The 22,383-nt window shown below is 35.8% G+C and overlaps 1 protein-coding gene across 1 annotated transcript; it reads right to left on the bottom strand.

Moving 5' to 3' along the window:
- Positions 1–13,545: 13,545 nt before the first annotated feature.
- LOC127120624 (probable aspartyl protease At4g16563) lies at positions 13,546–15,459 on the bottom strand. Its single transcript, XM_051051130.1, has one exon. The coding sequence runs from the start codon at positions 15,267–15,269 to the stop codon at positions 13,830–13,832; it is 1,440 nt and encodes a 479-aa protein (XP_050907087.1). The 5' UTR covers positions 15,270–15,459; the 3' UTR covers positions 13,546–13,829.
- Between the last annotated feature and the right edge of the window lie 6,924 nt (positions 15,460–22,383).

Here is a 22,383-nt window from a genome sequence, read left to right as displayed (position 1 = left end):
CTAGCTTGGAAAAGCTCTGAAATCAATCAAATCTATTACCGACGTACATGCAGCATCAGTGCACGTCTACAATGAGGAATAGACAGGAAGGATGTGAATGGGATGGGGCCGTCTGTAGTCTGTACTTCCTCCCTCCAAGTCGATAATCTCAATCTCTATTTCCTTTTTCAGAAAACAGTTTTTTTTTCTCACTTTGTCCTAGCGAATCTCCACAGTCTGCACTACGGAACTTCATCAGCATAAAAGACAAATAAATAATGGCATCATATCCTTTATTTGAATTGTTATTGGAGTGTATCTCTTTTTTGGCGGTCCTAGCTTTTTTTAATCTCCACATTTTGTTTCCTTGTGCTTTAGAAACCGCAGCCATAGTTGTATTTGCTTTACTTTTTTTATTATTACTTTTTGAAATCTTTCACCAAGATAATTATTTTTACTTGGTGGAATCTATTCTATGTTGGGTCAATTTGGGGTCTAACAGGCATATTCGTACCGTTTAAATCCGTCTAACAAAAGTGGAAAAAAATGAGGCGGGATGGGACGGATATAGTTGAAGATGTGAGTTTAAAATTTAGATCCGTCCCGCAAAACTGTGAGGGCGAGGTTGGGAAAGCCCGCAGACACTGCATCTTTTAAATTTAAAAATACAAAAACTTAGGGAAATTCATGTGCCCGCAAAAGCCCGCGAAGAAAACGGGACGGGGTGGGGTAGACACATTAGAGGGTGAGGGCCTAAATCCTTGGTCCGCCCCATACTAAAGTGCGGGCAAAACGGACATACCCACCGGATCGGATTCGTTTTGTCACCCCTAACATCACATACTCACCCAAAACTTTAAAGTAATAGGTGTGTGTTCTCTTACTTATAAATGTTTAAGTCTCTACTTTTCTTAATCAATGTGGGATTTCTCCACACTTTGTTTCTCAACACTTTCAACTCATATTTACTTCTCTCATCATTCCTTCTCAAGTGTGAGTCTATCCATAATGTTCCCTCTCAAACATAAACTCTTTCATCCACATAGAATTCTATCATTGTTGACACTTTTTCAAATGGGACATGCCTCCTACCCACCACCATGCGGGGAGGACTTTCGATACAAGTGAGTTGGTTCTTTACTCGAACCTAAGGCTCACGCTTTGTGAAAGACACGTCACATACTTACCAAAAACTTTAAGATAATAGGTGTGAGTTCTCTCATTTATAAATGTTCATATCTTCACTTTTCTAATCAATGTAAGTCTTTCTCACATTTTATTTTTTAATATCTTCAACTCACACTTATTTTTTTCAACATTCCCAAATTTTATTAAACTAAACTATTTTAAAAATAAACGGTACGAATATGCCTATTAGACCCCAAAATTGACAAACCAAAATTAGGATGCATGATATTAAATATCTTTCAATCATGACTTACATACTTCAGTGTCTCAAATAATTGACAAACCAAAATTAAATTAAATGGTCGTCATGGAAAAAGAGTTTAAGCTTGAGTTAATGTCCGAGGCTCAACTTTAAATTGCGTATGAGAACATGAATTATCCAAACACTAAGAATCCTTAATGTGAGATGATTGCCTTGACTCATATTGCGAACCTTAAGTCTCAGACGTCTGTCCTGAATCATAAATCATATTGCGTAACCATAATCTATGACATCTTCCTTGACTCATACTACAGACCCTGGATCTGTGATGTCTTTCTTGACTCATATTTCGGACCTTGAGTCTGTGACGACTAACCTCACTTAAGTCTATTGTGTTTTAAATATTACTATTATCCTTTATTTCTCTATAATTTCAAATAAAAATGAGAATTAAAAATAAGATGAGGCTTTATTTAAACATATGCAAAACATAAATGATTCCTGTCATCTAAAAGGGTCCATCTAGAGAGTCCTCATCATGGTTTCAGAGGAATCCATCTTGTTATCATAAACAATAACAACTAACCTAAGATTTCCAAAATCTTATAATACTATGTAAATGAAAAATACATGATAAATTTAAACCTACTGAATATTGTTTAATGATTAGAAAAAAATTGTAGTCTTTTGAAGAAATATTTCGGAGTTTTGAAATTTGTAAAGTTGATGGAATGGGATAGAAGAAGGCAATAGTATATGCCCTAGAAGGATCGTTCCGGAACAAAATAGAATTTGAATGGATCCTTTTGTTAAATAACAACATTGACAATTTAGAATGTTCCTAAAAAATGAATTAGATGAATTGAGAATTTCAATATAAATATATGTTTCAATACACTACTCATGTCAAATACTATTGAACTTGACGAACTGATAGCAAAAATATGATAGAAGTGTCCAACTATTATCATTTTAGAATTATGGTTATAATATAAATTTGTAAAATAAAGATTATTTCATTTTTAAACATATATTTATCTAATATCATATTTGATGTGGGACTCTTAGTTTTAATGATTCAAACTAAACACTTTTTGACTCAAATGTTATTCATTTGAAGTAACTCATTCCTAATTAATATTGAATTAGTTTAGGACCAGGTTTATTATGGATTCATAAATGTGAACACCCTAACCACTAGTGAGGGGACGCTAGGAAGAGTCCAGGCAAGGAAACATCAGGAATTCCATGTCCCATATCTTCCGTGACAATAATGAACAATCTTGATGGTAATGCTCCAACCAAACTTCACCAAACTTATTTTGGGTAGTGTTTCCTTGTCCTAACATATATTGTTTTTAATCACCCAACCTATTTTCAATTCATTAAAGTTATATGGTTAGACTTTTATCACTAGACTGACATTTCTAAGAGATGTAGTGTTTATTATAAATGTTAAACTTTTTGATTAATCAAAACTTGTTTCTACCTCGAGTTTGAATCACTACTTTTTCGATGAACTTTCATAACTTTGACATTTTATTACAAGTATTTTGTTGGATTGATGGATGTAGTTGTTGTGTTATAAAATATTTTTGATTTTGATTTTCGAAAAATCAGAGATTTTTTGATGTATTGAAAATGTAATCATTGAGTCGAGGGTGGACGTACATGTTGCTCCTCAAAAGAGAGAGTGTATATGGAAGGATTCCAACACTGATATGAACGATATTTTAATGTGAAAATTGTAACAATTTCAATGAATTTGTTAGTAGTTTTAAAGACAAAAAAAAAATTTAATTAAAATAAATGGCCATAAATAATTTTATATTTTAGTAATTTTTCAAGAGTGAAAAAAAATTCACGATAAATCAGAAAAAAACAAAAGACAAGAACATAGAGAAATTTGTTTACTCAATTCGATCAAACCAATCTATTTTAGGGATAGAGCAACTCTTCGATCCGTTATATTTTCAAAAGATTATAAAAGAGTTATAAGAAAATAGTCACCCAAGTTTCCATTAACAAACTCTATTTTTTACCCAAGAGTTTATCATTCTCTATTCAAATCTCTATATATGAATCACACAAAACCATGATGTTTAAAAGTGTTTCACAATCTCCTTAGATAATGTATTTGCTAAAAAAATACAAATGCAGAGCAATCCTACTTTGATAGGGGTTGCCAAAGACTTTAGAGTTTGTGGTGGTTATAGCAAGCTCGCGCGAGTGAGAAGTCCTGTTTTGGAGGTGTTTTCTGTGAGGTGAGAGCAAGCTCGCGCGGGTGAGAAGTCCTGTTTTGAAGATGTTTTCTGTGAGGTGAGAGCAAGCTCGCGAGAGTGAGAAGCTCTGCATTAGGGGTATTTTATGGTGAATTTCGAATGTCCTTTCTCAACCCTAAGGCTTGATATATTTATAGAGATTTATGGGTATGTATTTGGAGAATCCTAGAAGTAGTAACCGCTTCACCTTAACTAGGGAACATGTTGACGACCTACTTCTTAAGGAATCATGGTCATGACTTCTTCCACACGTGGTTATGGTCTACGTACATGTCATCATCCACATTTCCCTTCAGGGAGAGTCACCTAATGAGTGTGGATCATACTTAGCGACATATTCAGGGGCAGGCGCCTGATGATGGTTGGTCTTGTATCGCCCTATTATGATTTTTACAAATATATCACTATAGATACCTCCAAGGATTTTCCAAATTTCATGAACTTCAAAGAATTTCTACCATTGTCTTTCTAAGTTTTTCAATAGGATTTTTAACCATTCTCTCTGTCTTTAGCTCTGAAGTTCTGAAGACTGTTAACACAAGAACGATAGAGATACATATTTATAAATGTTAAAATCCAATAAATTTTAAATGGATCCAAAACACAACTCGTTAACGAATGAATTTGCGAACCGAAACGACCATGTGTGATACTCACAATCCACTTGAACTAAACATGTTGCTCGATCGGCAGACCACCGCTATTGAACGACAAACTTCCTTAGCCTGCAGTCGACCGAGACGACCTCTGCCACCATCCACCTACTTTTGTGGTGTTTTAATTTATAGCAATCTCGAAATATATTTTATATTTTTTATTGCTTGAGTTTTTAAAGCATACTTTTACAATTTTTCACTTTGACTTTAAACTAAAGTGATGCTAATTTATCTATCAGCCACCTTGTTTCTCTATCTAATATTAATCATCAGTTAACAACTTTAATCAAGTTCATGTCACGCTTGATTATTGATCTTTCCAAATGTCTGATAAGTGCTAAATTATGGTAATTGTGTGTATGAATAATTGGCCCTTATGACTTGTTTCAATTGATTTTCATGCATAAACCTCAACTTTTGAGGATACACTGTGTAGTTTGCATTTTCATGTAAATATCTTTTGTTTGATCAAATTTGTGTATTTTTATAGGTTTTATAGTCTATTGGAAGCCTTGAATAATTACTAGCACAAAGCAAGACCAAAAGTTGCATTTGGGAAGATTCAAAGTTTTGTACAATGGGCTTAGCGCGGTCCTAGCATGCTTAGAAAAAGAGGGACAAGAGAAATTTTCACTTTTCGTGCTAGGAGCATGCTTTGAGAATGCTAAGTGCGCTTGTTCTAGGAGCGGGCTAAGCTCGGTCCTAGCACGGGTTATGGCGGTTTGCTATTTTTCATCGTGATCGCGCTAAGCGAGCTCTGAACGGGCTTAGCGAGATTCCACTTATTCAGCCACTATATATTCATTTGTGAACAAAATTTTAGGGATGCTTTTAGGAACTTTTAACCCCAATTCCATCAGAACCATTTTTTGGAGAGAGTGACTTAGAAACAACATTAGGGGTTGCAATCTTGAAGATTCGGAGTACGATTTGCACCAATCTGCTTGACACGTGGAGAGATTATTGTTCATCTTCATTCTTCTCTTTGTACCTTTCTTGTTGGGGTTTTGTATGTAAGTTTACTTTGATAGTATGTATATTTATTAATCATGGCGTTGTATACGATCTAATTTATGAATCTATATCGATGTTATCCTTGTTTACTTGTTTATCTTTTGATTTGAACCATTATTGAGAAATACTCTTAGAATCTAAATCTAGGATAATCATCTGTTAGACGTTAAACTCTAGACATAGATTTAGGTTTAACATTTGCTTGAGTATCAAATCTTAATGCTCCATATTATTTGATAGGCTGAGAGATCGTCGATTAGACAATACGGTAGAACTCTCGTCGATGTTGCAGACATGAACACTGATGTGAGCGATACATGATGATATTGATAACTGTTTTAGGTTATGTACAACTGATTGGTAGATTTGTGTATTAGATAAGTGGATGAAATTCATTCCTTATGAGTTCTCTCAATTACTTTAATTACTTGTGCATATGTCTTACTTTCCGCATCTTTTTACTTTCAAACCCTTAAAACCAAGCTAGAAACGTAGAGACCATTGAATGACATTTGATGTCACACTAATCCTTGTGGAGACGATAAAACAAAATACTTACTTTTGCTTGTTGCTTTATCGCAACCAATAAAATGGTGCCGTTGTCGGGGATTGGTGTTTAGATATTGAAAGCATCACAATAATTTCTATCTTTTTAAGCTTTGTATATTTGTGTATAATATAGAGATACTTGTATATAAATGTATCTATATTGTATATATACTTTCTTTATACTTGTTTATATTGTATATATTCTTGTTTTCCATCATGTTACTCAAGTGTTGGGTACGGGGTAGCTTTTGGGCGAACAACTAGCCACGCAAAAGAGGCAACATGGAGGAGCGTCTAATAAATAAAGGCGTCGAGCTAACGATGTAATACAAGCGCTTGTTGAGAGGCAACCCAACCTTTTAATTCTTTAATAGTTTTTCATTTAGTAGTATAGTTATTAAAGAGTGATAGTGGATGAAAAGTTTGAAAAAAGTTGGCATTTTTGAAAAACCTTATTTTGCTGATGCCATTTAGTGCAACCAGAGGGCGCTTAGCGCGCTCTGCTGCACATGGAAAAATATATCAGCCACTTATCCATTTTCACTCAGGTCTTTTGACCCATTTTGAATTGATTTTGTTTTATGTTTCATAGTTTAGTTTAATATTAAGTTATCAAGTTGTTAGAGATTTGTTTTGTATTTGTCCAAAAAGCTTGTTTTTGATTGGCTTGAGGAGGCATGGAGTGATTGTTTCAAGTTTGATTGGATCAACAAGAAAATGTCACGGTAATGATAAAAGTTTGAAATAAAAGTACATTATTAAGATACATGTTTAATTCTTTCTACAACATATCATGAATATGAAACTTATGCAATGTACAAATACTATGTCATTCATTCTTTTGCAATACTTGTTCACGTTTGAATCACTTTAGATCATAGCCAAATGTGAGGAGTCTTTCCATTGTTTACTATATACACATGATACCAATAATTATTGTTTTAACTCGTTTGAATTATGTTTAATCTTGCACTTGTGTTGATTTGTATGAAAGCACTAAAATGATCAAGCCTACCTTGTGAGTGGGTGAGAATTTGATTACCCCTTTTGAGCCTTGTGTTAGGATCCACTTTGATGTCAACTTTTGGAACTTGTACATAACTAACTAGTTCATTGTTGATTTTAGATTGTATGTTGAAATTTTTTCTTGAACCCTCAATCATAAATTGTGGTTTTAATTTTTACACTTGCCTTAGAAAGTTTGGGAGCATTCACATTACAATATTTGATTGCATTCAAGTTGGGGAGAAAATGTTGGTTACGAAGAGGTCGAGAAAGAAAAAGAAAAATTTGGAAAAGTAAAGAGAAAAGTGAAAAAGAAAAAGCCTTGAAAAATAAAAAATAAAATAGCAAATACATTGTGCTAATAAGTTGTGTGTAATGGTGTAACAATTGGGAAAAGAGAAAAAAAGTGAATGAAGTTGTGAATGCTTGAGATTATGATAGGTGATCACTCTCATATGATTAGGCAATATTTTTGTTTCAATGACCTTTCTTTGTTACCCAATCCACATTACAACCCTTGAAGTCCTTGTGATTTGTGTTTTATACTTTCGATATGAATTTTTTGGATAAATGAATAATTTGATCTAGATGTTAGCAAGTTTGTTAGGCGTGAGTAAAGTCCCTCTTATTTGTTCTTCATCCATTGATGAAGTTGTGTGTAGGTGTTATTCATCTTTAAAAATGTATTACTTTAGAATTTTTTACATGTGTTTTGTGCTTAGAGTTTGTTTCATAGTTATTGTGTCGTTGTAGTATAGTGGTAAGCATTACTTTGCTTGTACTTTTGAAATTTGAACCTTCCATTTGTTTCCGTTTGTAAAAACTTGTTGATTACTTTTGTTTTCTTTAGGGTAATTGATTATTATTTAAGGACAAACAAGTTCTAAGTTGGGGAGAGTTTGATAAGTGATAAATTGTGGTAATTGTGTGTGTGAATAATTGGAACTTATTGACTTCTTTGAATTGATTTTCATGCATAAACCTCAACTTTTGCGCATACATTGTGTAGTTTGCATTTTCATGTAAATATCTTTTGTTTGATCAAATTTGTGTATTTTTGTAGGTTTTATAACATATTGGAAGCCTTGAATAATTGCTAGCACAAAGCAAGACCCAAAGTGGCATTTTGGAAGATTCAAAGTTTTGCAAAGTGGGCTTAGCGCGGTCCTAGCGCGCTTATAAAAAAAAGGACAGGAGAAAATTGCACTTTTCGTGCTAGGAGAATGCTTTGAGCGTGCTAAGTGCGCTTGTGCTAGGAGCAGACTAAGCGTGATCCTAGCACGAGTTATGGCGGTTTTCTATTTTTTATCGTGGTCGCGCTAAGCGGGCTCTGCACGGGCTTAGAATGATTCCACTTATTCAGACACTATATATTCATTTGTGAACCGATTTTTAGGGATGGTTTTGGAAACTTTTAACCCCAATTCCATCAGAACCATTTCTTGGAGAGTGTAGCTTAGAAACAACATTAGGGGTTGGAATCTTGAAGATTTGGAGTGCGATTTGCATCAATCTGCTTGACACGTGGAGAGATTCTTGTTCATCTTCTCTTCGTACCTTTCTTATTAGGGTCTTGTATGAAAGATTACTTTGATATTATGTATATTTATTAATCATGGTGTTGCATACGATCTATTTTCTGAATCTACATCGATGTTATCCTTGTTCACTTGTTTATCTTTTGATTTGAGCCTTTATTGAGAAATACTCTTCGAATCTAGATCTAGGATAATCATCTGTTAGGCGTTAAACTCTAGACATAGATTTAGGTTTAACATTCATGTGAGTATCAAATATTAATTCTTCATATTGTTTGATAGGACGAGAGATCGTCGATTAGACAATACGGTAGAACTCTCGTAAGTGTTGCAGATATGAACACTGATGTGAGCGATACGTGATGATATTTATAAGTGTTTTAGGTTATGTACAATTGATTGATAAATTTGCGTATTAGATAGGTGGATGAAATTCATTCTTGATGAGTTCTCTTCGTTACTTTAATTACTTGTGCATATGTCTTGCTTTCCACATCTATTTACTTTGAAACCCTTAATATCAAGCTTAGAAACATAGAGACCGTTGAACGGCATTTGATGTCGCACTAATCCCTGTGGAGACGATAAAACAAAATACTTACTTTTGCTTGCTGCTTTACCGCAACCAATAATGCCCCTACTTGCATCCAATCGCTTTTTCTTAGGTTCTTTAACCATATATTTACTCCACCTACTTTCAAATGCCTCCCTAAAGGTCCTTATTTATGATTTATGTAACCCTTCATGCATATTTAAAGCATAACACTCATGACTAACATAACCGTACATTTGAGATGGTATAATATACCTCCTTACCTTATCACGAGTCAAATGATAATCAGAGGCATCTGCAATTATTCTCTCACTATAACTAGTATCTATTGCAGGAACCTCCACCTCAAATTGAGTCTTCTCCGCCATAGTTTGTAAAACCTTCATCTCTAAATCTTTACTCTCCCTCCCTTGACGAGACTCACTGAAAGTAATGTATTTCTTAATGATTAACTTTGTTCCTCCGGGACCCACATCTCACATCACATAACCATTACCACCTTTTGGATATCAATTAAAGACACAATTCACAACCTTTCCATCAAGATGGATAAGCTTGATTTACACAATAGGCAAATCTAAGTTAGAATTTTTCTACTCCAAACCTCCATAAGTGTTTTGAAGTTTATTCTTATACAAGAACACCTACCAACTAGGTAAGTTATTTTGGCACCATTCTTACCTCAAAAACTCAATAAAAAACTCAACTAACAAATATGTTTTTATCCATTGTCTTCTGCTAAATTTATAAAAGTTCTCTAAGACAATCACCCATGAAATCAAAAGATATAACTTGTTCTTATCATAAAACTCTTCACTAGTTAATGATGATTGAGAAACAACAATTGAACCTTCTAAAAATATATAAGCCACATATTTTAGACTCTTTAACTCTATGATCACTCTATTATACAAAATCTTCAACACTCCATATTAAACTGTGATGCAATAGTCTAGATCAAAAAACATGCTTATGGATAAAAAAGTTTCCTAAGCTATGGAACATACCTCATGTTGTGAAGAAGAAACTCATAATCATTAAATATTTTAAGTCTGGTTGTGTCAATATCATGAACTTTGAAAGCCTTATTGTCATCAATGAGAAGTACTCCACCTTCCGCCTGCTTCAAAGTCTCAAAGTATTCTTTTTTTTGAACACATGTGTTAAGAGAGACTTGATTCCATGACCTAACTCTCTCCAGTCTCCAAACTCGACATCATTAGTGAAGGAGAAGAGCGATCCATAACGCAGCGGAATTTAAAATTTCTCCTTTAGTGATCCTACGAATGGGCATGATCAGTGATAGAATCGTTACCTCTTGTGGAGATTGTAACCTTTGATGCAGATCTACGGAGCGATCACGAACGTTGAACGATGACAACGCCTCTACTCAGTCCACACGAACGGATTCCTTCAATCTCGGTGCTAGCTGCTATGAATGAAGGCTTTGAGTGAGAGAGAGAGAGAAACGAAATTGCAACTACACAAATGCTTCTACACAAGGGTTCTATTTATAGAACCACTTGTGTGGGTTGCAAGCTAAAAAGACCACTCAAGTGTATGTGGCCCATATCTTATAATATGCCAAAATCACTTAAGCGCGTGGTACCTTACCATATTTCGTATTCTACTTAAGTACATTGTACCTTACGATGTTCTACAATTCACTTAAGTGCACCGTACATTACGGTATTCCTTAGTTACTCTATCTCTCATCAATTCGTCCTTTTGTGTGTGACCCTATATGTTTTCGCGGCATTGGCAATTATATTAAATCACGTATTTAACATAATAAATAGTAAGCGGTATCTAGCAACACATCACTGCTATCCAAGACACGAAAATGTCATGTGATCTGACAAATCCTTTTGTGATAATACTTATGTGTACAATTACCCTTTTGCCCTTATGTCTATATTGAACATAAGGCATAGACCGTGTCATCCTTGTCCAGTTCAATATTGGGCCCATAGACATTTATCCTGTTACGCAGGATGGGAAAATTCCATCTAGGTCACTCATGTCCCTTAGCATGCTTCGTGGAGTACCCATCAACTGTCTTTATGGTCATCTAGTTATGGACAATGTTTGATCAGCAATAAGGCACTCGACTCTACATCTAGGGTCCATAATGGTTTCAGGTCGAAGGGTGGTATACACCATTATCACCATGAGAATAACTTATGACACTTTGCATAACATTCTATATAGTATTCTCATAGCGGGTCAATCCAGTATAAATATTACTCTTAATATTCATACCTATGTTTAAGACTTGATAACTCCTTATCCATGAGATGTGATCATCAGTCTATATACATAATAGTCTTAATGCTTTAATGTTATCCCACTTCACAATAAAGCTCGACTACTGATACTTTAAGGATAATGTCCTTATGTTTAATGTGATCTCATGATTAAGTCACACTTGATACATTAAACGGACTAGCTATTCTAGGGACTTTATTAAACAAACATAATAAAGAAAAAGCCTTTTATTATTAATAAATAATTCGATACAAGTACCAAAAGTATTGGTCTCTAGGGCTTACACCAACAATTAGTGCACAAACACTCTCACAACTATCCTCATCCCAAGCAACTATAATATGAATATAATTATTATTGCCCCTCCTCTCAAAATAATCCCTCATGAAGTGACTCATTTTTTGACAAGTGGATCATTTTAACCATGACTTGTCACAACTCTTTGATTCGTACATCCCTCTATGCTCATTTCCTTCTCTTCAAATATTTCACCTTTCAAAATTCATTGGATCTCACAATTGTCTGAACTTTATTCAAAAGTAATAATGTCTTCCTTACCATACATAAAGGAGCCATTGAAGTGCTCAAAATATATGAGTAATGAGCTTAACAAGAGTATAGCCACGACCTTATCATAAATCCTCACATTAATATTCTCTAGATCATCAATGATCTTGTGAAATTCTATTAACTCTTCATCTATGGATTTCTCAATCATTCAGAAAGAGTAGAGTTGTTATTTCATACATAACTTAGGAGATAAATACCTGATCATATTTAACGATTCAAGCTTTTTCCACATCGAAGTTGGAGTCTTCTCCCTAACAACTTCACTTAGAACTTTATCTCCAAAGCATGAGATAATGACACTATTGGATTTATCCACCATCTCAGTCTTCTTTGCTTATGTTAGATGTGCAGGCATTGATGCCTCCCCCTCCAAAATCATTGTCTCAGAAAAACTGCTCAATCTACCGTTTAGACTCATGGCGCTCACTTGTAAACAAAATCTGTTTGCCTCTACGGTGGACACCCTTTGTTTTGAAAACTCTAACAATTCTAGCAAATTTGTTGATAACTTCAAACACACTAAGAAATTCAATGTATGAGTCAAATAATGATGAAAAGCAATACAAATGGCCAAAAACAATAACATAACTTGGTAACTTGCCAAAAGTGAAATCAGATCCACAACAAGGCAGAAAAATTAAAAGACGATAACACAAATTAACTTATTTACCCAGTTTGATCATACTGATCTATTTTAGGAGAGAGATCGTCTCTTCATTTCACTATACTTACAGAAGTTGTTACAATAAATTATAAAAGAGTTACAAAAAAATAGTTATCCAAGTTTCTAAGAATAAACCTTATTTTCTACACAAGTGTTTCTCAATCTATCTTCAATTCTCTATATATGAATGACATAAGACCAAGGAGTTTATAAGTGTTTCTCAATCTCTTTAGACACCTCCAAGGATTTTCTAAATTCTAAGAACTCCAATAATTTTATATAATTGTCTCTTTAAGTTTTCCAATAGAACTCCTAAGTCCTAACATTTATCTATGTCTTAAACTCTGAAATTCTTATGGTTGTTAAGACAAAAATGATAGAGATACATATTTATAACGGTTGAAATTCAACGGAAGTTTAATGTTGCAAAAACACAACTTATACACGGACATATCTACGAACCAAACGAACAGCCCAACACCTGTTAACTGCCTGAATCAAACTTGTTGCTCGTTCAACTGACCACCATCGTTTACGGTCTATTGTCAATCAAATCAAGTCGCCATCTGCCTACTTTTCTAACTTTTTGATTTCACACAATCTCAAAACATGTTTTTTTTCCTCTTCGTTGTTTATTACTTGAAATTTTAAGTCATATTTCATCACATTTAAGAATTGCCGAAAACATACCACCTTTTATAGGAAATGAAAAAAAAACCTTGAGTTCGATACAATTATTTATTTGTTGTGAATAATCTACCGTAAATCACTAATTACCGTCTAATCATTATCAAATTTTAATTATGTGTGATATGATTATTAAGACATTAAAATTTATATAGTTGGATGCAAATCAATTACCAGTTACATAAATTGTCTTATGAAAGTATGAAATATGACCCTAGTGATTATACTTTATATTGAATAAAAACCTTAACAAATCGTTATAATAAAAAAATTTAGAACATAAAATTAATAATATACTTAAAAAATCCGTAACATTTTAACATAACAAAATACAATAAATTTTTATTATGAAAGAATTATTAACATTTAAAAATAATTTATCCCAAAGTATTAACAAATAACTAAAACATACACCACTCTATTCAGATTCCACTTTTTACCGAGTGTTAATTACATAATGAATTAATAATGTCTATTAGTACAATATAAACAAACATTAAATTAAATTAAATCTATCTTATCAACTTGGCTCATGTACACATATAAGATAACGGGCCATGGATGAATCATCGCCGCATTATTTAACATTTACATTAGACCCGACCCGACCCGACCCATAAGTGAAACTTCAGTTAGATGCAAATAATCGAGTGATACTCAGAACACCGTGGACGTTAGTTTTTCTCACTATTAAGGCTATCCCAAAGTAACGCGCACTCTTTCTTTGCGAAACCCACGCGCTCTTTCTCCAAATCATACACTACCTCAAATCCTTGCTGTTGATAATTCCCTAGTGTAGCTCCAGGTCCACCATCTAACTCAGTCTCATCACCACCGTTCATCAGCATCATACATCCAACTTTCCCTTTCCTTGTCTTCTCATCACCACCGTCCAAAAATTCATAAAAATAATTCTTCCTAGGCAACACCACACCCGAACTATTCCCAACAAAATGCAACGTCATCGTTGGTATCTGTGAAAATCCATTTAAATAATAACACGGAGCAAGACCCGTTTTCGTTTCTATCTCACTCGCTCGCTTGTGAACTCGTCCAACTCGTTTATCGAACTCAGCAACCACCGCGTTGTAAAAAATCTCCGGCAACATCGTAAACGTAGTTCCAGAATCAACTACCATCCCGCCGTTACCTTTCTCGTCAACCCTTTTGAGAATCTCCGGCGCCGGCACAGTTTTCTTCCCGACGGATATTCCGGCGAGACCAACGCAGTAATAATAAGGATGCTTAGGATTCGAAAGCATGGAAGTGTAGGCGAACTCAATATCTTCTCCGGCGGTAGTATCGTAACGGCCGAGAATGAGTGGACTCGGTTGACGAACTCGGTCACTGTCGAATGAATGAGAAACCAAACAATAAGAAAAACGATTACCCAGATGAGGTGAGAGAGTGGATAACTGAGCAGGGAGAGAGAGAAGTCCACGGCCGAAACCAGCGACGCCGGTGGGTTCAGCGAGGGCGGTATGAGCACAACCAAACGTGAAGTTATGAAGAAGAAGAGAAGAAAGAGAAAGTGTGTGACGATATAGATTAGCGACGAAGCTTCCGTCGCCATAAGCGTAGTAAAAAGGTGGACAAGAGAAAGAAGAACAATCAGAAGTTTCAATGAAGTCTAAAGGGCAACGAGAAATAGCACAGAGATCACTAGAAGACAAGGTTGCGTGTGAAGCGGAACATGCAGGGGATTGACAGGAAACAGAGTGTGCTTTTGTGATGTTTGCGGGTTTTGTGGTTTGTGGTTTTCCTTCACAGAGGATGCATTCGAAAGGAGAACAAGGGAACCAGACAAGGTCACTGCCTGTGTCCATGTAGAGAGTTATGAGTTGTGGAGGGTGTGAACCTAGGTTGAAAGAAAGTGTGTAATCACTACCGGGAGAGAGTGGGAGAGAAACTTGGGGTTGGTGGTGGTTGTTGTTGTGTTGGTGGTGGAAGCGTTTTATGGAGCGGGTTGAGGTCGATTTGAGGAGGTGGTGGGTACTGTTGAATTGGGTATTGGAAATTGAGTGTGTTAAGGGTAATAGAATAATTTGAGACGAGGGTGAAAAACAGAGTATGAAACATAGTAGTAGTAGAAGAAGCAACATGGGAGAAGACATTGATTGTTTGTTATTAAGAGGAAGAGAGAACAGAAGAGAGAGTAATAATGAGATAGAGAGAGAGAGAGGGGATTTGAATTGAATTGAGGATTACAAGGCAGGATGGAGGGAAGAGAGATTGTTTATAAAGAAGAGAGTATGATTAAAGTTACTGTTGCTGGTGGCGGGCGCATTTTAGGATGATGTTATCTTCTTTACTTTTTGTTTGAAAGCAATGTTTTCATCTCTACTTAAATCAAAATAGTAAATGATGTATGAGTTTATTTCTATCATTTCAAAATATGAGTTTATTTTTTTGTACAGAAATATTTCATAGATATACATATTTTTATACACCCAAATAACATCTTGAAAGCGAAATAAAATAGAGAATATGGTGTGTATACTAGTGATGTGGTGAGAAGAGAGATGGAATGGGATGTTAATGGCTTTAGAGAATTTAGAGCACCCACATCGGTTTGCTTTAGAGGTGTTTTTACATAAACAAACAAAATAAAGCAAGAGGCGATTATGGATGTTCTTCTATTCTTCTTTCTCCTTCAATTGAAACAAGTATAATAGAATAGATGAAACTAAGAAAAAATAATAAAAAGAAGAAGAGAGAAAGATAGGCAATCTTAAAAAATAAGAAAAAAAAAGGGAAAGGAGAAGTCTTTAAGCGTTGGCATCCGATTCTAGGGCACACAGATTATTTTCGGGAATTTGTCCTGAAACCTTTAAAAAAGGATATAGTTGATCAGCAGTGACATTAAGACCGGGACAAAGCTCTTGTGCCTGCTCCAATATTTGATTATGGACCCTAAATACGACTCCCACAACTCGATTAAGGGATTCTTAAGATCTCTGTCGTGCGACAGCTATCTATTCCTCCGGGCTTTTCAAAATATTGATTTGGTCATCCTTCTTCTGCTGAAGAATTTTCTGATATGTTTCAAACGCTGGGTACGCCTCTGTAACTTTCTCAGAAGCATTCTTTCGACATTCCTCTACATCAGGCAGAGAAGCCATCAATTTCTTTATTTGAGCAGCCAAAGTAGACGAACGACCATACCAATTCGACCTTTTCTTGCAAAGAGTTAATTGCCTCAACTTTTGCTCGCAGAAGAGTCAACTCCTTTTTAGTTATGGATTGCCCCACTCAAGGGCTTCACATTTCTCCCCCAGCTCATCCCGCTCCTTCAAAAACTTGCTAGATCCTAACATATTGTCCTGACCAGCAGCTACTATCGAGATCAGGGATCCGACCTTGAACAAAGTACGAGAAACATCTGCGAAATGACTCTTCCTGTCAATTTTTGATAATCCCTAGACAAAAGTCAGGTCCTCATTTGCCACGACAACAACAAATTCCTCTAGGGTGCTAAGAGCTCGAGATGGAATAATGACGGGAAGCCAAAAGAAAGGAGTGAGAGCCTCATGCTCGGTACACTTTGATAGGCGAGCCCACCTCAAGTTATTTTAACAAGAGAAAGGGACAACGGAGACTCATGAATAGAAAATTCAGGTGCTGCAATAGTCAATTATTCCACCTCAAGAGTTATTCACGGGATAATAGTGTTGTCAACACCGGAGTCGTCACTACAGTCGACACCCGAACCTTCAGAACTGTTGGTGTAAGCCCTAGAGGTCAATACTTTTGGTACTTGTATCGAATTATTTATTAATAATAAAATGTTTTTTTTCTTTATTATGTTTGTTTAATAAAGTCCCTAGAATAGCTAGTCCGTTTAATGTATCAAATGTGACTTAATCATGAGATCCCATTAAACATAAGGACACTATTCTTAAAGTATCCGTAGTTGAGCTTTCTTGTGAAGTGGGATAATATTTAAGCATTAAGACTACTATGTATATAGACTGATGATCGCATCTCATGGATCATGGATAAGGAGTTATCAAGTCTTAAACATAGGTATGAATATTAGGAGTAGTAATTATACTGGATTGACCCGCTATGAGAATACTATATAGAATGTTATGCAAAATGTCATAAGTAATTCTCATGGTGATAGTGGTGTATACCAACCTTCGACCTGAAACAACTATGGGCCCTAGATGTAGAGTCGAGTGCTTTATTGCTGATCAAATGTTGCCCGTAACTAGATGACCATAAAGACAGTTGACGGGTACTCCACGAAGCATGCTAAGGGACATGAGTGACCTAGATGGAATTTTCGCATCCTGCGTAACAGGATAAATGTCTAAGGGCTCAATATTGAATTGGATAAGGATGACACAGTCTATGCCTTGTGTTCAATATAGACATAAGGGCAAAAGAGGAATTGTACACACAAGTATTAGCACAAAAGGATTTGTCAGATCACATGACATTTTCGTGTCTTGGGTAGAAGTTATGTGTTGCTAGATAAAGCTCACGATTTATTATGTTAAATACGTGATTTAATATAATTGTCAATGCCGCGAAAACCTACAAGGTCACACACAAAAGGACGGATTGATGAGAGATAGAGTAAATAAGGAACATTGTAAGATATAGTGCACTTAAGTGAATTGTAGAACATCGTAAGGTACGGTGCACTTAAGTAGAATACGAAATATGGCAAGGTTTCAATCGCGACAAGAGGTAACGATTCTATCACTGATCATGCCCATTCGTAAGGATCACCAAAGGAGAAATTTTTAATTTTCGTTGTGTTTTGGATCGCTATTCTCCTTCAGTGGTATCAGATCCACTTGCGAAACCATGCATCTGATAGCTGTTTATTTTCTGTATTTTCTATAATGCGATTAAAAGACAGAATGAATTAAATAATAAATGAGTAATTAAATTTGGCATCATGTGTGTACGATTTGGATAATTGATGTTGACTATGCTTCAGAATCCGACGTTAGTATGGTGAAGCAGCGATACATCGATCGTCCATAGGTTACATAATTGAGATCGATCAAGTTATATATATGATATAAGTAATTCTGATGCAAAATATGGTATATATGATATACTATTTCTGTTTCGTTCATTCAAACACTTAATGGTTGTTTTCCTTTGAGTGATCAATGGTCATTTGCTTCAGAATCCGACGAAAGTATGATGAAGCAATAACATGTTGATCAATTATACTGAATTAACAATCGAGGTGTGTTTGACAATATGCAATTGGTGCATTAGGGTTCATGACGGTACAAAGGTTGTGCTGTCAAAGAGTTATATGATTAGGGTTGTGACTGCGCAAGAGTTGTGCATTCAAGTATCAAGTGTTAATGCGAAAATCAACATCAATTTCAAATGAATTGTTCAGTCGCCGGCTAACTCCGCGTAGTGTGATCAGTCGTCGAAATTTAATTTGGTTTATTTAATTAACATAATTTAAATTAATAATAATAATAATGTGTTTATTATTATTGTCTTGTGGTGATCGGTTATGGCCTTAGTTTTCCTTTATTTTGTTTTGGGATTTTAAAATACAACCTGCCTGTCGCGCCTCTCTTTTAATCTCTTAATGTAACTTCTTTTCTCATCTCACTCCCTTGTATGTAAAACGAGTTTCTTTTATGTAATGTAATATTATGAAGAAAGATAAGAATATAATATCAAAGGAGGACAACCTTGAAGATATTTCTTGGAGAAGCTTAGATCGTTATTAGGTTAGCTTAGGTTCTCTCATTGGCCTGGGGGAACAATTGTGATAGGGGTCATAACTGTTTCATTTTGTATGTATGTTGATGCATGTGAGAGACGATTTATATGATAAATAAGCCGGTGAGATCAGAATAATTGCAAATTCCCTCAAATTAAATATTAAGTTTATGCTTTCCAAGTGTTAGCACTCATCAAGACTAGTATCGAATAATGTAGGTTTCGCCTACGCGAGGTGCATGTTCTATATTAGTAAGGTGCGATGGGATAATTGTAATATCCAATTGCTAAAACAATGGGTCAAACTTAACTAAACAAATTATAAAAAGATTATATACGTTTAGAAGCAAGAGTTGGAAATGATCCATGTGATGGATTGGAATAAGGAGTTATTCACCCAACTAAAATATTCGAGAGTTGTATTAGATACAATTGGAAGGAGTTCCTACCTAAATAACCTAGTTTTGTGTAATCCGCCTACGCGAACTTAAAACAAAGTGATAGAAAATTCAGGTGCTGCAATAGTCAATTGTTCCACCTCAAGAGATATACACGGGATAATAGTGTTGTCATCACCGGAGTCGTCACTACAGCCGACACCCGAACCTCCAGAACAAGAGTAGAAGTAACAATATGAGCCATATGCATTTAGAGAGACGATATGGTTGTAAGACCCCGATCATTTGCAAATGCAAGAGCTTTGTTAAACTGTTCCAATTTATCTACAAGGCACAAGCAGAATGTTAAAAAAGGGGTTCCCCGAACCCCATTATCGCCAAAGAGTTATTGTTTCTTAGAATGATCAAATTACTAATAATGGACCAACTATTTATCCGTCTATTATTTTGTTGGAAAAAGAGTACTTCACCAAGGCCTAATCCTTCTTCATATACGAGTCCCTGATACCAGGAAAACAAATCATATTTCATCTTTACTTCCTTGGGGATAAAGGAGTTAACCCAAAATGGTATGAAGAAATAGGTTACTGGAAATAAACCCAAGATCAATACTTCTGAAAAACCCCTCTGCAAGAGATGGCACACCCCATCGGGGCCGAAGATGAACAACAAGCCAGATGAGACTCAGAGGTGACATGTTTCACCATAATGAAATGCTCTAGGATATCACCCCAGTCAGAGGCAAAATGGCTAAACCAAGGTACTCGGGGACGAAGAGAGATCAATCCTTGGTCTTGAGCATCATTTAGCGAAGTACCAGCCACTGAGAAAAGATCGAAGAAGGGCTTCAAGGAAGGCTTCTAAGATTTATACTCAACATAGAGTCGAAGCACCTTTATGAAATCCCACGCTTCGGGATGAAGATGTTAGGGAATAACCCTTTAAATGACCCATGACAACCATCTCAAAACCAGATAAGGGAAATCACATTCCTAACCCAGTGAAAAGGCATTCATACAGAGGAACCGAAAAACCCTCAAAGGAGTTGCATATCCTTTCATCTAAGCCTATTGGGAAGATTAACTAATCTGAGGGATTACCAAATGTGATTTCAACTTGTATGACAACCTCAACAGTGTTCAAGATGAAAAGAGTCCTAACTATTATGGAAGTCACCCAATGATATATGTTGGCGTTATCCAGTTTAATTAATTAAAGACCCTTACAAGATAACACATCAGCTTTATAATGGTCACTAGGGTTGACCCAAGATACGACATCAAACTACCCCTAACACTCCAAGTGACGAGAAATTTCAACATCGCTAGGTTCCTGGCCAGTCACCCCCAATATTTTTTAACGAAGAAGCTAGCACTCTCCCTCCTTCAACGGACAAATTCTACTTCTGCCTCAGTCACGCTAGGAGGAGACATCAATTTCTCAACAAGGTTTTCACCTCTATCAAGTATCCCCAGAAAGAGAGTCCCCAAAGAATCCATAGAAGGAGTCTAATCTAAAAGAGATTCTCCAAAAGATCCATCCATTTTTGAAGCATCACTCAAAAGGACGACTTCCCGTGTAAAACTCCCACTTACAAAAGGAATAGAAATCGAATCAGACTTCATTCCTCTTCTCTCGAAGAAGAAGTATTTCCCTCCAGATCAATCTCGATGATGATATGGTTATCATTCATAATAGCAAAAATATAGTAAAATGATGGAATGAAAAAGCTGAAGGTAAGGGAAGGTATCTTGAAATATGAAGTCAATGGCAGTAAAGGCAAAGAAGGCGACTGAAGGTCGAAGGTTGAAGCTTTAAGGATTTGGGACTTTGAGCATACAATGATGATTACTCATGGAAAAATGCTCTTATAGAATAGGGAAAAGGTGCAAAGGAAATAAGGGACATCAATATGAGAAATGGGCAAAATATTTTTCCATTTTATTTCCCTGTCCTTATATAGGCAAAGGAAATCAAACATATCAGATTGAAGGAAGAAGCAAGTATAGATCAATAGTCAGATTTCGTCTTGAGAACCCACCCAAACTCAAGAGCCATCAAGTGAACATTAAGTTATATCACACCACTCTGCACCTTTTTAGGTCACTCATCAAGAGAAAAAAGGCTTAACATTTCAATGATGGGATTGCATTTAATGCTTACGTTCTCCATTACTCTTTGGCAATTAGAAAGTAATTGCCATCTGGCACCTATGCAACTATTCTCAAGGGCCGGCCACGACTACTAAAGACTCCTCCGATACCCAGAGTTCCCAGCGAGTCTTAAGGGCAACTGTTCGTGCCGGCCAAAGGCCTAAGACTTAATGTTCCACAACCTTTGCTTTATCATTATCGTTGTTCACGACTTGTTGTAACTCCGAGAATTTATCTTTTATCATGCAGAGTTTTCATTTGTTTTAGAATTTATAAAGGACCACCGGTGTTCGTCAATGATGGAGAAACACCTGTGTGGGTGTGAGAGATTTACCTGCTTGCCTTATGAAGAAAATAATGCATGTGGTTGTAATGTAGTGGAAAATATGCCCCTAGAAATTTCTTGTTTCTTGCAACTAGATGTATTGATTAACATCGACTATCATTTTTTTCTCTATATTTGATCGCTATCTTCTAGCGATGGTTACAGTAGTGTATTACCCTGAATATGCATATACTGCATTTGGCGGTTCTTTTTTGCTCTATAGGGAATGTCAATGATCGAGAAAGTAGATGTCTGGTGATCGTATTTTAAACTACACTCCACGTCACAGAGGACTGTTCCCCGGCCAAGGGTAGGATCCACGTCCCTGCCCCCGAGGCTGGGCTCTGATATAGGTAGACGTCTCCAAGCTCCACCACCCATGCCTTAGGATTGGCTAGATTCAAATGGGGAATGTTCCAGCTAGGCAGAAGTGTGTTTAATAGGCCTCAAATGCGAGGTGTGCATTTAAGTCATATCAGAATTGCAGAATTGTGCTAAGTCTGTATCGTGTACACTATTGGGCACAGAATGTGCTTAAGTCGTATCAGAATCGCATAAGTGAGTTAAGTATGTATCGAATACACATTCATGCAAACGATACATTTTAAGTCGTATCATAATCTCATAAATGCGTTAAGTC

The sequence above is a fragment of the Lathyrus oleraceus genome, chromosome 2 (genome assembly GCF_024323335.1).
Source record: "Lathyrus oleraceus cultivar Zhongwan6 chromosome 2, CAAS_Psat_ZW6_1.0, whole genome shotgun sequence".
Taxonomy (NCBI): Eukaryota; Viridiplantae; Streptophyta; class Magnoliopsida; order Fabales; family Fabaceae; genus Lathyrus; species Lathyrus oleraceus.
This window is presented reverse-complemented; position numbering and strand designations above follow the sequence as displayed.